We start from the raw sequence: 19,878 nt of genomic DNA on the forward strand, positions 1-19,878 counted from the left end.
GTTTGCAGTGCATGCTGGGTGAGTGTCTCTGACCAGTGGGCTTGTGCAACTGGTTGCTAGAACTGGTTGGATGAGTTTGGGGGAGTGACTGAATTTGCTGCAGCAGAGAGGAGCACACTGCAGAGGTGAGTCTCCCTCACTCAGACTTTAGGGTTTCTCTGTTTCACATTGATGCATTGACATTTTATTGTTATTCATTGCATATAATAGTGTTCTGAAGACTAAAAATTTTCTGCAGGGAACAAAAAGTTCAGGGTTGATTAGTCTTTAAGTTGAGAACCATCTTCCTCTTCATATGCAGAGCAGATAGAAAGCAGCTCCTCTTGAAAGAACAAAAACATGATGATTCTGTGTTGGCTAAATGCTGGATCATGAGATTTTTGTGTGGAGGTCAGTGGAAGTAAAGGGCCAAATGTTAAAGTCCCTGGACTTGTTTGTTTGACTGAGAAGCACAGAGCTTTAATGTGCTCGTCAACCATTGATTTTCTGTGAAGTTTCAAAATAGATTCAATAATTTCCAACATGAATTAAATATGTGCGAGTGTGAATTTTGTAGAAGGTATATTTTAGCGTAGCATTAATTTATTTGCAATGTAGAAATTTTGTCTCTTTTCTGTTTCCTCTTGTATTTTCCCTCATGTGATCCTCAGAGAACTTAAACAGTTTATAAAAAGAGCCCTTTAACAACCAGGCTATTTTAAGCAGTTGCTACCCATGTAAAAAATAATTATCCTATAATTCTTATCTAGAGGGGCTGCATCTTATCAGGGATTTATTAAGAAACTCATTGTGTTGATTAGTTTAGTATAAATTTGACATCACAGAAAAGCTGCCGCGTTTGAATTTATAATCACCTAGCTTTGCATATGAACAGACTCTTTTGTCCTGTTGCTTTGTGCAACCATAGACTTTAAAACACAGCACTGACCATAAACGTGCAACAGACATAAAAATTGTCCTCTTAAAAATATGCTGTTCACAGGACCTGCAACATTTTCATGAATTTTGTCAGATAGTGAAATATTAGTGTGCATGTAAATGAATCACAGCCCTGCAAACGCTGCAATTATCCAGTTAGGAGAAATCAATCAAATTCATTGACAGACAGAAAGCAACATACAGGTAAGGCTGACCTGTCCACACCTCTCTGACAGCTGATGGCAGCATCTAACCCTTTGACTACTCACGTGCTGAACACTGGAGATGGCATCCCCGCAGCCAAGATGGCGATCAGCCTGCATCGCCTCAACTCCGAGCTGATGATTTGGAACATGCTGAGTGTCGGGTAGGGTTTGAACCGGCGATGCTGAAACTGAATTGAAGTAAACTGTTAACAGCAGAACTGTTATTTTGTGAAAGACAATTAAACCTCTAATCAAATTTGTAATTCATCATCAATGTTTACTTAATAACTGGAGATGAAGGGGTTTTACAGCATTTACAGTAGTAGTCATTGTTAACCTTCTAAGTGACATGTATCATAGAACACAGCAGATTCACAGGGATTCAATGTCCACAGGGCAGGGGAATGACCCTGACACTAAATCTTGTGTTTCAGGAAGTTAAATATCATTATTAACATTGTGCCATGTGTTGTTTGTCAAGATATATAAAAAAACTGAGCGACTAAAGGCAGGCGAAAGCTTTTTTTGTTTAATGAGAGTTTCTGAGTTTCAAACAACCTTCTGAGTATCAATCAACCTTCATGACTCAGCAGTTTGATGGTTTTTAGGACAACAAATGAAGATGGCCGCTGCCCAGGACTAATCAGCCCTGAAGCTTTCACCTCCGGCATGTACAAGCTGCGCTTTGAGACCGGTTCATACTGGGAGAGTCTGGGTCAGACCTCCTTCTATCCATATGTAGAGGTGAGTTTCAGGATTTCACTTACATAAAGACATTTTATTGTTAAATTAAGTTATTATAAGTACAAACCGAGTACAAACAGACACAACTCACAGAGGATCCATTTATCATAAGCCGTTTTCAGACATGACCTGCGAGTAAAGTCCAAAGAATTGGTTTCCGGAGTTTACCCGCAATTTACCTTTCACACTTTTCGTTTTTTTGCCTCTGTCACGTGTTAGAAGCGCAAATAGTTCTGTGAGTCTTTGTTTGTATTTTTGCTATCAATACCTGTTTGTGTGTTTTCAGGTTGTGTTCACCATCACTGAGCCGCAGCAGAGGTTCCACATTCCACTGTTGATGAGTCGGTTCTCCTACAGCACCTACAGAGGAAGCTGAGAGGGAACTTTCCACTCTTTAAATTGTCTCTATAAAGTCGACAAGAGTGTACAACAGCAGACAGAACAAGGTCAGGGCCATGTAACATATATTTTACATTAAAACAAAAAAACAAGAAAATAAATTAGAGTTATACAGTTGGAAGGCTACACTTTACCAACAAGGCACATGTTTACATGGAAACATCAGCAGACAAAGCCTACTATGTTACAATTGACAGCTTTTCTACTCCCAGTGTACACGAGATACAGTTTTTAATTTCATTCACCAGAGTAGAAGTTATTATTTTTGTTTTGGTCAGGAAACCGAACAAAACATTTTCCCTCTTCAGTGACAGATTGTTCCAAAAACTACAAGAGCACTGGCAGCTCCAAAGCAGAGCTCAGAGGACAGAGCTGCAGCTTCAACACCCTACACCCAGCCATTTCTTATTGAAATTAAAAGTTTGATTGAGTAAAAAAATGTGATGCAACTGACATTGAGGTTCAAATGATTACTCACAGAAATAATCAGCAAATTAATATTAACTGTTTATTGCAAGCTAGACTGAAATTGTAATCAAGTGTAGAGTTGTCCATTTATATTTCATATTGTTACATACATTTGCAATATTTTATCTCCTTAAGTCTGTTAAATATGATTTAGTCTTTACTCCACTACTGTGTAATTTTTTTCCCCTGCGCACCAAGAAATCAAGTAGGACCCTAGGGCTAAAATTATCAGTTAAATTTAAAGTTAATAGATCAATAATACGATTGGTCTGTGAATTATGGCAGTTCCCTTGTTTTCTTTGATATAAAAGATCTTTGTGTTTTGGACTGTTGGTCAGACAAAGATCCAATTAGAAAATGCTAACATGGGCTTCAGTAAATTTACTATTGACATTTTTACTGTTTTCTGACTTCTCACACACTGACCACTTAATCAGTCAATAGAGGTTTACATTTCTCCTGTGATGGAATAATATGGCCTTGCACAAAAGTGATAAATGATAAATGTTTTACCCAAAGAAATAGCGGAAGAGGTTTCTTGAAGTACTACAAATGAGCAAAATATAAACATGTAAGGTCCTGTTTTAATGTGACTGTGTGTGTGGTGTCACACATGAAAACAAGATGGAGGATGGAGAACCTCTTGCAGATGAATATTGAGTATTTCAGTGGTGCCAGTTTCTAATAACATTTTAAAGGTGCAGTGTGTAGAATTTTGTGATATCTAGTGTTGAAATTGCATGTTGCAGCTGAACAGCCCTCACCTCACCCTCTCCTTCCAAACATGAAAAATAAACTGTGGTAGCCTTTAGTTGTCATAAAAACTCAAAAGGTGTTTAGTTTGTCCAGTCTGGATGGATGTAAAAACATGGCGGCCTCCATAGAGAGGGTCCCCTCGATGTAAATATAAAGTATTTAAATATAAAGGGCCTTTTCTGGGGTAAAGAAAACTACAACTCATACAATTTAGATGAAACAAACTAGTGAAAACATCATGAGGATTATTCTACATTAAATATCTGCCAATAGATCCCTTACACCTATATCTTACACACTGGACCTTTAACATGTCAGAATAAAAGTGTTACCTCATGTTTTGGTAAAAGTTACACAAACAAGCATTGGAGAACTTTTCTGTCTCAGCCAATCAGAGTCAAGGTGTACTGTGGCTGGCACTCAGTGGTAGTCCATCTCATTCCTGAATGTAATGAAGTCATATTTAAACAAAGTACATGCGTTTACGTAAACCGTGTCAGTTAAGTGTTTTATCTAGTTCTAAAATAGTATTTTGTGCATCAAAATAAAATTTCAATTGCAAAAAAACACGTATTCTCACAATTATTTCAGACAGGCATATGCAGAGACGGTCCCGTGGGCCTTTACATCATCGTCGTGTGATCCCGTTGACATTTCATGCTGGTGCTCTTGTTCAATAACGTTAGCAGCAGCGACACGGTGCAGCGACCTGCCCGCAATTAAACCAACAGATCCGCGGTGGTTTTGACTGAGAGGCTGGGCAGGCGACAGACGGAGGATGTCTCAAGTGCTGAGGCTCCTCTCGGCAGTCGCTCTGCCTCTCTGCCGGCCTGGAGGAGCCCGGGCTCGGCTCTCCGCGGTGTGCGCAGGACGGCTCTTCACAGCCGCATATCGGAGCTCCGCTGCCCTGGTAAGTGAAGCTGGAGGATCGCAGGAGGACATGTTGAGTGAAAAACGACCCAAAATACCGCAGTCAAATGTCCTCGTCACGGGCATGGAGTTAGATTTAATGAGGGAAATGTAGCACGTTTGAATGCGTGCTGCCGAATCTCATTACAAAACCATTCCGTTCAGTGTACGCTTGTTTCTGAGAACAATATGATGCACTTTAATGAAACAATTTACGACCTAATGCCTTTTCTAAAACCTAGTCTTCCATTCGGCATAAGTCTGATTCATCAGAAAGCGGTTGTTACCAGAAGAATCGGATGTTTTCTATGTGAAGACACTGCTCGCTTTTAGCTGACCTTAATGCTGCGACATAAGGTGACGTAAGAGTTAGCTTTCTTTTAAAGGCGACTTTTTAGTATCTGTCTCTTGTAGTTTTACTACTACTACTACTACTACTACTACTACGTACAACAGTATTTTAGCTGGGATGTGATACCAAAGCAATCTACACCAGTGTTGACAGAAAAAGTAGCTATGAGTAGCTAATCATTAGCACACACTTTATACTTGTATAACCATAACTAATCCTAAATCATGCAAGTGTAAACCCTCACACTGCCCTTTAAAAATGTGAGGACCTAAATGTCCTCACTTTCCAAAAACGGTTTATATTCAAAATAGTAGTACACACACACACACACACACTCTTTGTCACGGTCGGGTCAATATAAAGTATTTTGTTGGTTGAAGATGCAATTTCACAACATACAGTGTCCAAACAAGCCTCAGGTCCTCTAACATCCTGATGAGTGCTAGTATCACAGTCCAGCACTTTGTGGATTTTGTTGCTTATTTCTTGGTTTTACCTTCTTTAATAAAAGCAGCTAAGTATTTTGGATACCTTCACTCTTGGCCACATATGATATTAAATGACTTTTTGGATGTTGGAGTGCTGGTCAAAAAAATAAATTACTGAAATAAATGACCTTGGACTTTTGTAAATTAAAAAACTAAAATTTTGACATTAACTCAAAATAATACAATTATTGTAATACCTAGCCCCTGTCCATTTAGGGAGTACAAGTGATGTAGAATCAATTCGTCTTGCTTTTGTGCAAATGAAAGTGACAACAGGTGCAATGGAGGCAAAAGCAAGACAACCCAAAAAAGGGAATGGTTTTAAACGTGCTGGCCACAGACAGTTGCTCTCTCCTCCTTCCTGACTGATTCTTCTCTAGTTTTGTGTTCTGCTAGTGCCCTTGTCACTTCTGGTAGCATGAGGCGGTATCTGCAGCCCGATCAGGTTGCACAGGCAGCCCAGCTCCTCCAGGATGGCACATCCGTATGTGTGGTTGCATGAAGGTTTTCCGTGTCTCAGCACAATCTCAAGAGCGTGGAGGAGATACCAGGAGACAAGCTGCTACATGAGGAGAGCTGGACAGGGACATAGAAGGGCATCAACTCAGCAGCAGAACCAGTATTTGGTCCTTTGTGTGAGGAGGAATAGGAGGAGTACTGCCAGAGCCTTAAAAAATGACATCTAGCAGGCTACTGGTTTGCAGGTTTCCAAAAACTGTCAGAAACAGACTCAATGAGGTTGGCACGAGGGCCCTAAGTCCTCTAGTGGAACCTGTACTCACAGCCCAGCATCGTGCAGCTTGATTGTCATTCGCCAGAGAACACCAGAATTGGAAGGTCCGCCACTGGTGCCCCGTTTTCTTCACAGATGAGAGCAGGTTCTTACTGAATATATGTGACAGGCGTGAAAGAGTCTGGAGATGCGGTGGGTCAGTGATGGTCTGTGGAAGCATATCCTTGGAGAGTTGTACAGACCTCCATGTCATAGCTAACGTTACCCTGACCTGGGATGAAATCCTCAGAGCAATTGTCAGTCCTTATGCTGGTGCAGTGGGTAAATGTGCGCCTACTTGTGCAGGGGATGGTAAGGAGACCCAGGTCAGCAGGCCGCAGGTTCCGTGAGGGGTGGTGAACATGAAGGAGGTCGGTTAAATACTGAGGGTCAAGTGCATGCAGAGATTTGTAGGTGAGGAGGAGAAGTTTGAGGTTATCTGATATTTGAAAGGGAGCCAGTGCAGATGTTTGAGGGTAGGGGTGATGTGCTGCTAAGGTTTGGTGCGGGTGAGAACCCTGGCAGCTGAGTTTTGTACATGCTGAAGCCGGTCCAGAGTTTTATTGGTGACCCCATGGAGGATGGCATTGCAATAGTCCAGACGTGAGGTGATGAAGGCGTGTATGAGGGTTTCAGCAAGTATCACCACAGACTGTCCAGGAGCTCACTGATGCCCTGAACCAGGTCTGGGAGGAGATCCCCCAGGACACCATCCCCAGACATTGTCATGAGTGCCTAGGGGCATGTGGGGGCAATACACATTTCAGAGTCACATTATGAGTTGCCGTGATGAGACTCACTTCAGTTGGATCATTTTTTTGTGAGGAAATCCTGAGGTTTAAGGATGAACAGTTTTTTTTGTCAAAACAACAGAAAATGCTTTATGTAACCCCAACTAGAACAAAGACCAAAAGCATACAAAATAATGACAACAAGGTTTTATTTACTTTCCTTTGGCTCCAGTGAATCAATAATTCTGAGCTAATTCTGGTTTTAATTATTAAATAAAAGTGAAATTCAGAGACAGGTTGTTTACCTGTCATAGGTCATGTTTGTCCAGCCATATATATATATATATATATATATATATATATATATATATATAGTTATATAGTTATAGATGAGGTGTACTAATGGCACTGTTGTCTTTTGCAGAACGGCTATCGGATTCCAGCTCACTTCCCCTTCAGTCGCAGATTCCAGACGGCACAGCGACGACTTTACTCCAGTGAACCCAAAGGTAAGAGCTGCTGTGTCCAAGACAAAGACAGCTTGTGGAGTGTGTACATCCAAACACTATCATGCAATGTCTTAAAAAGTTTTATTTCTGATTATTAAAGGTCTTGAAAAATAAGATGGACCCACAGGATTTATGGTTGTTACTCATTTTATTGTGGTGAATGTTACATTACATTTTGTTTGATCGGAAGACAATCAGGAAGAAGCTTTATTACTTTGTATGGTATTAACAAATCTCTGTTGTGCAAATTAGGATTGCACATTGCTATGAAAAGTTACCATGGTTTAAGTCATTGTTTCTAAAGTGTAAGGGTTTTGTTTCAGTAATATATTTTCATTAATTTTAACATTCCCAGTCCCTTTAATGTATACATATTCTTGCTTGCGTTTACCATCGTTCACTATGCTTTTCAATCACTTACAGCAGGTTCATTCACTCAAATATACTTTTAAGGGATAGTTCACCGAAGAAATGAAAATGTACTCATCTACTAACCACTATACCGATGGAAGGGTGGGTGAAGTGTTTGATTCCACAAAACACTTTTGGAGTCTCAGGGAGTCAATGGTGTTGCAGCCAAATCCAGTATATATCCACTATTGGAGTACTGGTGATCAATTTAAAAAAAAAAAAAAAAAAACTGCTTGTGTGGTGTCATCCAAGTGTCGTAAGGCCCCACATTCCTATTCGTATCGAAACAGCCTCCTTTACACCATGTTTTTAGTAGTGATAGACCGATATGGTTTTTTAGGGCCGATTGCGATTATTAGTAGTCAAGGAGGCTGAGAACCGATATTTGGAGCCAATATTCATTTGCAGTAAAAGTGAAAATATTTGTGTCAAAATTTTGAATAATACAAACTCCAACACTTAAATTTGTGTAAATGCCTTTAAGCATATGTTTATTAAACAGATTTTCAGATAACATGTTAAAGGGTTTTTTTCTTAGAATTTTAAAACAAAGATGTCTAACAAAAAGTGCAGGGAGTTCCAAGGCTCTTGCAGGAGTTGCACTTGCACAGCGTCACTCACTGCTGAAAGTGAGACGCGACCACGGTTGCCAGGCGGGTGGATACAAATTTGGGCTGGTTTCGGATCGGTTCGGCTGAGTTTTGTAGCCGAAGCACTTCAGATCCTTCTCCCAGCGACCCTCTGTTCAGCAGGCAGCAGTCTCACTCACTCACATACACACACACACTACAGCTCTGGCTGACGTGCACCCTAAACTCGCAACATACACTCCCGCTACCTTCAGCTCACGTCAGCCACAGAGACCCGTTATTACCGGACTGGATGTCTAACCCACACACGTACGTCTGCCATCACGGACTATTTCCATATGGATATGTTCAGCAGCCCGTCTGGAGGGACTGCGAGCGAGCAGAGCTGCCGCTTATGTTAATATAATGTTATTGGGCAGTAACACAGTAATGTTACTAGTAGTTGTGAGTTGTAGAGGGCTGGGATGTTTATTACAATTTCGGGAGAGTTTGCTGCCTGAACTTACCTTCGAAACATATATCCGCTCTCCGTTGCTTCTCCTCTCGTCGGAACTGTTTCTCCTCTCTGCCGTGTGTTTGAGCAGTGTGCATGCACAGCTCTCACTGCTGATTGGCTGTTACCTGGCTCTGTGTGTAACCAATCAGATGGTGCTGTGGACAGAGAGGCGGGGCTGCATCAGAGCCAAAGTAAACCGGTTTGATATTGATCGGCCGTCGGATTAAAAAAAAGGCCGATGCCGATATGCGCCAAAATGCTGGAAATCGGCGCAGATAACTGCCCCAGCTGATAATCGGTCGATCCCTAGTTTTTTAGTCTAAATGTCCTCTGGTGTTCACGTTCGCACACACCCACCGGTAAAGAACACACACTGCACACAAGCTCTCACCCAAGGGGTTAGCATTGCTACTTCTGGTTGTGAACTTTAAGGCTTTAAACTTTGCTAAAAAACTTTGCTTAATCCCTTTAAGACAGCAGCACAAACAACTAAATTAACAAAATGACATAAATACCCATTTTAAACACTGATGGTAAACATGTCAACTGAGAGATGAGAGCAAAGATGTAAAATATGGAAATTTTCTGCGTCGTGAGACTGTTTAATGTGACGCTGTTGATTCTTATTATATGTTCTGGCTGCAGGTTGAGCTCTTTATGTTTAAAATTATTTAATCGGTTGAAAAAATAACATTGGTTACTTCACTGAAAGAAGATCTGGGATCAAAGCATTCACAGAAATAGAAACCAGGTTGGAGATTGGTGTTACAGATGTGTAATAGTACCGATAATCTGAGTTTCAGATGGAGGAGGAGGAGGTGGAGGTGGAGGAAGATCAGGAGGAGGGAATAGAGGAGGAGGTCCAGGAAAAGACTGGTGGAGTCGAATGCAGAAGGTTTGTGAAGTCAAAATCCCATCACATTTTATGTATACATTCTTTCAATATGCTCAGAGACTTGTTCAGTGAAGAAAATACAAGTACTTCAACTGAAATTAAAAATACTGTATAGCCGTAGGTACGTTTATTTGGGTATAAAATCATACTTCACAAAGTAAACTTTACAATACCCAATATGGTATGTTAAAAGTAGGGAAATTAAAACTTGATAAGATCAAGGAAGTCTTTCAGATAAAAGTATGTCATAAGAATGTTCTTAGAAGACGTCACCGATTCAGATTACCTGACTGCAAAACATAGACACACTTTCCATTATGTTACAAACTGTTTCTTCTAATCAGTGTTGTAAATACGGTTATTTTGCTGATGTTGTCGGACACCTCACATGTGGCTCTCTCTGAGGACAGAGGATGTCGTGGCTTGATGAGCCCCATAGCTCCAGCCAGGCTGCTGGAATGAAGCTTGTAACCTGTTTCTAACACTAACATGCACCGCTGTGTCTTTAGGGTGACTTCCCGTGGGATGAGAAGGATTTCCGTTACATGGCGATCACCGCGGCTGGTATCAGTTCAATTCTACTCTACTTCTACTTCAGAGACAGTGGAAGAGAGATAAGCTGGAAGGATTTTGTCCATCGATACCTGGGCAGAGGCCTGGTGAGGAGCATTCTGTGACCATTATACTGTGATTCTCTATTCTCTTCAGGCCTGGCAGGATTTAGAATCCACGTCAATTCTGAAAATCCACAGATAAGAAATGAAATAAATAAATATATCTATTTTTTTTATGACTAGGTGGACCGGTTAGAGGTCATCAACAAACAGTACGTCAGAGTCGTCCTGGTGCCGGGAGCTGATGCTGATGCGGTGAGAAGAAACAAAATGCATCCTGAATCTGACATTGAACAAGGGATGTAAATTTAACCCAAAATTAAATTGACTACATTTGTGAATGTCGGCTGCATTTTGGCAAATCTGAAATCAAATTGATTCCGGTGGAACAAGGAGACCAACAAAGCATGGGAGGGTCATGAAACTGAATTATCTTAATACCATTTGTTGTACATGTATTTGAATTATTATGTTGTGTAATTGAAATTAATTAATCTATTTATTAATTACACAACAAACCATATCAGTCAGGCATCAAAAGGTATTGGATTGTGCCATAAATAACAACGTCATCAAAAAGTAACATGAACTCATCTGTTCAGGGCTACGTTTGGTTCAACATCGGCAGTGTTGACACGTTTGAGAGGAACCTTGAGATGGCACATGCGGAGCTCGGCCTGGAGCCGTCCCACCGAGCCACCGTAGTCTACAGCACTGAGAGTGATGGGTGAGTTCAATAGGATGGACCCCTTATTATACCGTTCACTTTTTCACTCAGGGGTTGAGGCCTGTACAGGCAGCCTGTGGACCAAGTTGAACATGTCCTCCTCGGATAAATTGCAACTGTGGTTGGCATCTGGTGGCCTGCAGCCAATAATATATGTCCATCAGATTGTTTTGATAATTTTAGATAATTGTTTTTATGTCACCATAATGGACTGACACAGACATTCACAGGTGTTTGGGGTTAGGTTTGAACAGAGCAGCGGCTCAAAAACCCAGGTCTAAATCAAACCCATGATTTTTGGAATCAATACACCCCTAATTATAGGTCATTTTTACGGTTTCAGAAAGAAGTGCATAACTCATTCCAAACACCCAGATTTTGAACAGGCACTGCACTGTTCTTGGTTTTTAAGCAAAACATGATGCACAGTAAGATGTGAAACTCATTGGAATTTCATTAGTGAACTGTTTCTTGTTTCTCAGTCACAAACTCACTGTGGAAGCATCAGAAGCATTTTCTCTGACAATTAGCCTTTTTTTCATTTCTCAGTTCCCTTCAGTTGTTTTGAGCTCATCATCTGTGGCAGCTGTAATTCTTAGCTGTGTAACAGAGTTTGTCCTCTATGGACTCGAAATGAATGTATTTCTTCCCTGGCAGCAAAGCAGAAGTCCTGCAGGACCAACTATGAACGTATTGTACACAAACAGTGTTACTACTACTCCGCTACTCTCTGGTGCCTTTTCCATTCCAAAATAGTTTCTGATGTTGTCAAAACGTAAAAGTCTTGTCCTTGAATATTTGAAAAAAAACCTTTTCTTTAATTCCAAGCATTACATTTGGGCCATAGCAGTTTATGTGAACCAATTAGTGGGTCAACCTTAACTTGTGGACATTTAAACTTTTAAACAATAGATTTAGGCGATAGATATCTGGTCTGATGGACAAGATGGTTAAGAAGAAGCTCTCTTGTGAGAGCAAATATTACCATGAATATGGATCCTTTCCTTTGAACCACCTTAATATTAACTATTCTTCTCTGTCCTCGCAGATCTTTTCTGATGACCTTGCTCCCCACCCTACTGCTGATTGGTTTTCTGTTGTTCACTCTGCGACGAGGACCAATGGGAGGAGGCCCTGGTGGTGGGAGGGGCGGGCCCTTTAGCATGAGCGAGTCAACAGCCAAAATGATGAAGGACAGCACTGGCGTGAAGTTTAAGGATGTGGCCGGCTGCGAGGAGGCCAAACTGGAGATCCTGGAGTTTGTCAACTTCCTGAAGAACCCACAGCAGTACCTGGACCTTGGAGCCAAGATCCCCAAGGTCCCCAAACTCTTATTTTAGCTCAGTTTCTATCGCTCTGGTTCCTTCTTTGCCTCCTCAGGAAATAAGTCTCCTTTGCATTGCTAGATAGAGTTTCTACAATTAATGCGACTTGTTCCATCTGAAAACTGGAGATAGATACAGGAGAAAACAAAACGGCTCTCCTTTTCATGTTTAGATTGTCCCGTGGCAGATTCTCTTACTTTGTGCTGTAAATCAAGACATGTGTCATGTGGTGGTCATTAGAGCCATTATATTGTGCAATCAACATTTTCTGTTATAAGGTCAAGTGGAACCCTTGCTACTTTAACTTAACAAAACATGAATGATAATGTTTTTTTCCTTGTTGGGTGACTAATGTTATTTTAAAGTTGTAAATTAGTTTGTGCAGAAGAGTGAAACGACATGTAATGAATGACATGTTTTGTGTGGTATTCCAGGGTGCTGTGCTATCTGGTCCTCCTGGGACGGGGAAGACTCTGCTGGCCAAGGCCACAGCTGGAGAAGCCAACGTTCCCTTCATCACTGTCAATGGCTCTGAGTTCCTGGAGATGTTTGTGGGCGTTGGTCCAGCCAGGGTGAGTGAAGGAGATAAAATGGATGGATAGACAGAAAAATGAACCCAGTTTCATGTTGCCTCAAAATAAATTCGATAGCCTCACTACAACACCTGAAATGTTTTACCATTCCGAGAATCAAATTGTTTGAACATGTTTGGCTCAGGAATGAGAGCGGGTCGTCCACTAACTACAAGGTTAGGGGTTTAATCCCTGGCCCCTCCAGCCTAAAAGCTGAACCGTGGCAGCAGTGTGTGACTTGTGTGTGATAGTGCAGCATATAGTTGCACTGTGTGAATGTGTGTGTGAATGGGTCAATCTGGTTGATAAGACTAGAAAGAACACTATATAAATACAGTTTATTCACAAAACTGAAAGGTTGACTGAGTTTTCTCCACTGAAGGTGAGGGACATGTTTGCCATGGCGAGGAAGAACGCCCCCTGCATCCTCTTCATCGATGAGATCGATGCTGTTGGGAGAAAGAGAGGAGGAGGGAACTTTGGTGGTCAGAGTGAACAGGAGAACACTCTGAACCAGCTGCTGGTGGAGATGGACGGTAGGCTGAATAATAACTTGAGTCCGATTCTTGTTTTCAACTCAGAGGTGTGATGGGGTCATTGAAATGTGAATCTCATGTACTTGCAGGTTTTAACACAGCTACTAATGTAGTGGTCCTAGCTGGAACCAACAGACCTGACATCCTGGATCCTGCTCTGATGAGGCCAGGGCGCTTCGACAGACAGATCTACATCGGTACATTAGGCAACAAATACATATTCTGGACAGACTTGAAAAATGCTTCTTAACTGAGCTGCTGACATCACTTGTCTATTTCTGGTTTGTCTTAACTTCTTAACAGTGCTTTTGAATGTCTTGAGTTTTAGTTTGGGATACTGTGATTCTCCTTTTATTAGCAGTTGACCTGGAATCACTTGTTTTCCTAAAATTAGATAACAACCTTAGCACTATGACACCTTGCTGACAGTATCACAATATATTGCAAAATATTGAATTGATACTCATATCATGATGTGCATTACATCACCAGCACTTTGAGTAATGAGTGTTTGTGTTTGTATGAGACTGAGGCTTTTCTCTTCTGTCTCAGGTCCTCCAGACATCAAGGGGAGGGCGTCCATCTTTAAAGTTCATCTTTTACCAATCAAACTGGATCCAAACCTGGACAAAGACAATCTTGCCAGGAAGATGGCTGCTGCCACACCAGGATTCACTGGTCTGTAACAGTCCACCACAATTTTATGTTTCCATCACATCAAGTTTTTTAGTGAGAGCCATCAGCTTCGAGCTTTGATATTTCATTAGAAATGTTTTCATTGCATGGAATCATGATTCTCAAGTTGCAGACACATAAACGGATGAAAACAGACAAGAAATAAACATGTAATAACAAGAAGGTAAAATAACATGAAATAGTTTTTAAAATATTATTATTATTAGTAGTATTATATCAATAAATGAGCAAGATTAAGACTAAATTGTAAATGCAAACTAGATAAATCAGATAAATTAAGTGATGACAAAACACCACCACCTTCTTGTGACTTTTGTTTAAGATGTGTGTTGATGGATATATTTCTCCCTGTGAATGAATCAGGAGCCGACATCGCTAATGTCTGCAATGAGGCGGCTCTGATTGCCGCAAGATACCTGGACACATCCGTCAAGGGCAAACACTTTGAACAGGCCATTGACAGAGTCATCGGAGGTTAGTGTCATGTTTGACATTTGATAAATCTGATCCAGTTATCTTCATATTGCAAAATTTATTTTAACCGACCTTTCATATTGCACAGTGTTCACCAGGAGTCATTACAGCTCTAACATCAGTAGATAGTGTGGTTAAATTACAGTTGATGTTTCTCTGAGTCTCAGTCCTGGGTTTTGTGTTTGTCCCCAGGTCTGGAAAAGAAGACTCAGGTCCTACAGCCCACAGAGAAGAAGACTGTGGCATATCACGAGGCCGGCCATGCCATCGTGGGCTGGTTCCTGGAGCACGCCGACCCACTGCTGAAGGTAGAGTTTACCAATACTAACACACCTACACATGAGTTGTTACGAAAAGCTGAAAGCAATGCAGGCTAACACAATGGTCCAGCAGTAAATCCTCCTTCATGAAGGTTAGAATGTCCGGTGTGTGTGTTCAAACTCTGAGGAATTATTCTGGAGAATGTAGTTAGTGCTGCTGTTGAATAGTATTGTGTAACAGACAGAATACTAGTACATTCGTATTAGTGTTCTCAGAATAATCATAAAGTTAAATCATCTGTCTGTTTTAGGTAGGTGTACCTAATAAAGTGATTCTTGTAGTGATGAAAAGCCTGAATATATGAACAAAGCTGAGTGTGGGTCAATCTGAATATTTCCATTGTGCAATTATGAAAAGAAAATTGTCTGTATAAAATGTTATTTTAATATCGAATTAATTACGGACTGAGACAATAGTTTTGTAACTGTAACTGTAACAATGAACATATAAGGAGTATTTCATATATCAGATGACCGCATTAGCTTCACCCTAGAATGGGCCCTTTATATATACATACTTAATATTAACATTGGGAGTGGGTCCTCTCTGCGGAGGCCAGCATGTTTTTTTTTTACAGCCTTATCACACACACTGAACCTTTAAGTCACATTAAAGTGAAACTGCTCATGATGAAAAAAAATCCTGGTACTAGTGATGTGTTACTGCTGCGTCTGTCACATGTCAGAATGCTACTGGTGCTCTGAAGAACCAAAATGTCCCGCTCAAACGTTTCTGTTCATGTCCAGGTGTCGATTATTCCGCGGGGGAAGGGTCTGGGTTACGCTCAGTACCTGCCCAGGGAGCAGTACCTGTACAGCAGAGAGCAGCTCTTTGACAGGATGTGCATGATGCTGGGAGGTCGTGTGGCCGAGCAGGTGTTCTTCGGCCGGATCACCACCGGCGCTCAGGACGACCTGAAGAAGATCACGCAGTCTGCCTACGCTCAGGTACATGGCACACACCTGCAGGGTCTGTTGGGCTCCCGACGTTTTTCCTGCTATGACGTCTTGGTTTCGTCTCTGTGCTCCTCAGGTGGTGCAGTTTGGGATGAGCGACAAGGTGGGGCAGGTGTCATTCGATCTTCCCCGGCAGGGTGAGATGGTCCTGGAGAAACCGTACAGCGAGGCAACAGCCGAGCTGATCGATGAGGAGGTTCGAGGGCTGGTGGATCGAGCTTACGAGCGCACCATGCAGCTCATTCTGGAAAAGAAGGACCTGGTAGAGATGGTGAGACTCTCTGATACAACACCTGCTAATACTGGTGTTGTAGTATTATAATAGCAGTGGGATTTGTATCATTTATATTCAAAATAACAAGATTTTTCAGATTCAAAAAGCCACCATGCAGGCCAAGTACAAATAAGGAGAATACATTTAATACACAGAAACACACAAGAGCTTCAGGATCGACATGTTTTGAGATATTTAAGTATGGGCGGCTGTGGCTCAGGGGTAAAGTGGTTCTCCTCAAACCAGAAGGACAGCCGTGCGATCCTCAGTCTTCCCCATCTGCATGCAGAAGTGTCCTTGGGCAAGATACTGAACCCCTAAATGGCCCCTCATAGGTGTTGACTGCACTAATTGTAAGTCGCTTTAGATAAAAGTGTCTGCCAAATGACATGTAATGTAATATTTCCATGTTTTCCTTTGTTGTAATATTTGTAGTGAACAATAGGTTAATATCTTCTGTAATGGCCAGGCTCTGCATTCACTTCATTTCTAACAGTTCTTAAGCAAAATATAGAAGAACTCTTTATCTCTCTCTTTATCTCTGATCGTACTGTACACATTGCTGTTTCCTGCGATGATGTCCAGATACAGCCTCATTTGTCCACAAACATCATCAATGTTTTATTTCAACTTGAGTTACCAGTTTTCTCTCACTTCTTAAGACACGTTTTTATAAAAAAGCTTTTATCACGTGATGTCTATTGCTATTGTTATCTGAATCTTTAATGTAATCATTGTTTTTTTAATTCTGATTTTGAGTTTCGTATTGTTAAAGCACTTGAAGAGTGCCTTACAAATTACAATAGATTTTCTGGTAAAATTTAAGCACCTAGAAACCACATAAAAAAGTCTACCCTGTGTGATTCTAATGGTTACATGGAAAAGCAACTTTTTTTTGACAAAAAAAACGCAACATTCATTCCTGGTTTTTGTCATCAGGTGGGGAAGCGTCTCCTGGAGAAAGAGGTTCTAGACAAGGGGGACATGTTGGAGCTCCTGGGCCCGCGGCCATTTGAAGAGAAGTCAACGTACGAGGAGTTTGTGGAGGGGACTGGGAGCTTTGAGGAGGACACAAGCTTGCCTGAGGGCCTCCGAGACTGGAACCAGGACAGAGGAGGGGAGGCCGAAGACACGAGCCCGGCTCAGGATAAACAGCACGCTGTGTAGAGCAGGAAGTCGTTTTTCATCCCAGCTGCACAAACTCAACTTGGTGTGGATTTACTTGGGAGTCTGAGAGGTGATTATTTCATAAACGAGTAAGTAATAATTCAAACCCTCAAATTAACAGCTCTAATCCCTCAGAGCAGCAAGTTCACGGCTTCATCCAGAGTGTCCCCTCAACAGACTGTTTGCTTAGATTTTACATTCTAGCCATCGTGAGAGTATATTCAGTTTTTTTTTCCTGTTAAAAATGAAGGAAGGGGTAAAAATATATTTAAGCTTAGAAATGACATATTTCATTGTTTGGACTTGAATTTGCTCCAGAATGCCTTAACACACTCATCAAACAGGAAACCATCCAAGAACAGATTTTAATCTTCCTGAAAGGACTGTAAATTAATTATATTTACAGTGTGACAACGGACTGATTATATCTTTTTATTTATTTCACCATGGCAGTTGTGCTCATTGACTGACGTCTGCCTAACTGGTAATGAGGGAAGAGCTCAAGTTTAACTTTCTGCAGCTAATTTCAAAACCTTTTTACAGGTTAAATATTTAGCGAATTGATTTGAGGTTTTTATTTATTTTCATTTTTTGTTTCAGACAGTTGTTTTTACAACATTTCAAAGTTGGTGCACAGGTTTTCTTGTGTTAAGTCATAACACTGACATGTTTCAGTGTTCAGGTCAGTTTGGATGTATTTTCTACAGAAACACCTCGATGCTGTAAAATGATGTGTAAATGTTTGTATAAATTCTGTGTAATAATGACTCGACAGGAAGCTGCTACATCACATCAGTGAATAACAGCTTTCATTTTTCGGTGCTTGCTGAAGAATTTATGCTGGAACATTTGCTGTTGAAACAAACTCCCCCAAAAAACACTGAAAACAAAATCCACTTTTACCATCTTTAGACATAATGACTGCTTTCTCTATCACAGTAAAAGGCTTACTGTATTTGTTTTTTGTGTTTTTACAACATTTCCCTTGAAGAGAGTAAAACCAGTTACACTTCTCTTCTCAGCCTGATGTCTGCCTCTATAATACTCCAGAGGAAACTCTAAACACTGCATTTAGAAACTTGAGCCTTTTATTACTTAAGAGTTTCTCCTAAATGTGTAGAGATGTGTGAAATTTGATTTGCTTTCAGGTCAAATTTAAGTACTTCTTATTTCACAGATGTTTTAAGACAATCTGAAACCTAGTCACTGAAACATGAATTGATAGAGTTCAGTATCTAAATGCAGCCACTTAGTTTCATCTGGAGATTTAAGATGAAAATTACGGGAGGAAAAACCCACATGAAAAATCTTTCCATGATGTTTAACTAAATTCAAGGTGTTAAAATTCTTCTATCAGTAGGCATTCTGGGAAGTGGAGGAAATATTTGGTTGAAGCAGAAGTAACCGAGATCAAGGCCCAAAGCACAAGTATTATCGATAAAAGTGTCTATGGGGTATTTCTTCTACTTTTGAATGTATTGTCATCTTTGTCATTACTACACCTGTCCAGCAGGGGGTGATCTCACTGTTCATCTGCAGGAGGGTGTGGCTGACACGTGTACATTCTGACAATAAACAGCTGTAAAGTCTTGTATTAACTGAAGTGTTCAATACCTAATCAAGATTATTAAAGGAAAAAAAATGTTTTCCCAGAGTCTGATTCAGTCACACCCTCTCGTGCATGAACTGTGTTAAAGATCTGAGGTCTGTGATTAGTAGAATAACTTCTGTCAACCAAAATGACTTTCTGTTGAATTAAATCCCTTTGTTATATTTAACCTTGGCACGTGTTCCACTTTTTGTGTTGTCTTCTCAGAGCGGGCGTTGGTAACGCCACACTGTAACATTTTTATGTCTCTGCGCCGTTGACACCCAGTGACCAGAGGTATTACGTTTTCTGGTTGTCCGTCCATCCCATTCTTGTGAACACGATATCTCAAGAATGCTTTGAAGGAATTTCCTTAAATTTGGTTCAAATATTCACTTGGATGAACTGATTGGACTTTGTTGGCCAAAGGTCAAGGTCACTGTGACTTATATTTAAAAATATATATCTCAAACACCTTGAGGGAATTCTTTCACATTTGGCTCAAACATTCACTTGAGCTTGTATTTCATTCCAAAGCAGAAACTGCACTGGTTGAATCATACAACCGCAGTGCAGTAATTCTAGTTACAACTTACGATGACATCTTTAAACACTATCATGACATCTGTATAATGCTTTTCTAGTCTTGACCACTCAAAGCGCTTGACCAATTCTAACATCAATCAAACACTCCAGGCACATGTGACATGACATACTATACTGCTGCATTTGTATGACATACAATGACTTCCATTACTGTATTTACATTTTTACAACTTACTGTATTGTGATAATTGTAAGACTTGTTGCAGTATGATATTTGCCAAAGTAACTGTGCCATGACCTTTTTATGACAACGTTTAACATGACATTTACTGTATTTATTTTACTATATTATGACATAGTTATGATTTACCGACTATAACTCACTTTACCTCTAGATATAGATAGATGAACTTTATTGATCCCAGTTGGGAAATTGTT

The 19,878-nt window shown here is 40.6% G+C and overlaps 2 protein-coding genes across 2 annotated transcripts; both read left to right on the top strand.

Moving 5' to 3' along the window:
• On the top strand, nucleotides 1-4,058 carry LOC109623563 (5-hydroxyisourate hydrolase-like). Its single transcript, XM_020078062.2, has 4 exons — nucleotides 1-125; nucleotides 1,155-1,285; nucleotides 1,733-1,868; nucleotides 2,155-4,058. Exons 2-4 carry the CDS (start codon nucleotides 1,158-1,160, stop codon nucleotides 2,242-2,244), a joined length of 354 nt encoding a protein of 117 aa, XP_019933621.2. The 5' UTR covers nucleotides 1-125; nucleotides 1,155-1,157; the 3' UTR covers nucleotides 2,245-4,058.
• A 58-nt stretch (nucleotides 4,059-4,116) lies between these two features.
• Nucleotides 4,117-19,084, top strand: LOC109624440 (mitochondrial inner membrane m-AAA protease component AFG3L1-like). Its single transcript, XM_020079094.2, has 16 exons — nucleotides 4,117-4,401; nucleotides 7,168-7,252; nucleotides 9,553-9,644; nucleotides 10,154-10,303; nucleotides 10,442-10,513; nucleotides 10,861-10,985; nucleotides 12,034-12,304; nucleotides 12,745-12,882; nucleotides 13,265-13,418; nucleotides 13,508-13,615; nucleotides 13,971-14,096; nucleotides 14,478-14,588; nucleotides 14,781-14,896; nucleotides 15,656-15,856; nucleotides 15,942-16,136; nucleotides 17,079-19,084. Exons 1-16 carry the CDS (start codon nucleotides 4,270-4,272, stop codon nucleotides 17,304-17,306), a joined length of 2,304 nt encoding a protein of 767 aa, XP_019934653.1. The 5' UTR covers nucleotides 4,117-4,269; the 3' UTR covers nucleotides 17,307-19,084.
• The last annotated feature ends 794 nt before the right edge of the window (nucleotides 19,085-19,878 follow it).

This window comes from Paralichthys olivaceus, chromosome 7 (assembly GCF_024713975.1).
Source record: "Paralichthys olivaceus isolate ysfri-2021 chromosome 7, ASM2471397v2, whole genome shotgun sequence".
NCBI classification, from domain to species: Eukaryota; Metazoa; Chordata; class Actinopteri; order Pleuronectiformes; family Paralichthyidae; genus Paralichthys; species Paralichthys olivaceus.

Bases quoted from the DNA above. Each gene is read 5' to 3' on its own strand.
- LOC109623563 (XM_020078062.2), top strand. From the start codon at position 1,158: ATGGCAGCATCTAACCCTTTGACTACTCACGTGCTGAACACTGGAGAT. The intron at 1,286-1,732 runs GTAGGGTTTGAA...GATGGTTTTTAG, and splicing joins TGGAACATGCTGAGTGTCGG to GACAACAAATGAAGATGGCC. The intron at 1,869-2,154 runs GTGAGTTTCAGG...GTGTGTTTTCAG, and splicing joins CCTTCTATCCATATGTAGAG to GTTGTGTTCACCATCACTGA.
- LOC109624440 (XM_020079094.2), top strand. From the start codon at position 4,270: ATGTCTCAAGTGCTGAGGCTCCTCTCGGCAGTCGCTCTGCCTCTCTGC. The intron at 14,097-14,477 runs GTCTGTAACAGT...TGAATGAATCAG, and splicing joins TGCCACACCAGGATTCACTG to GAGCCGACATCGCTAATGTC. The intron at 16,137-17,078 runs GTGAGACTCTCT...TTTTGTCATCAG, and splicing joins AGAAGGACCTGGTAGAGATG to GTGGGGAAGCGTCTCCTGGA.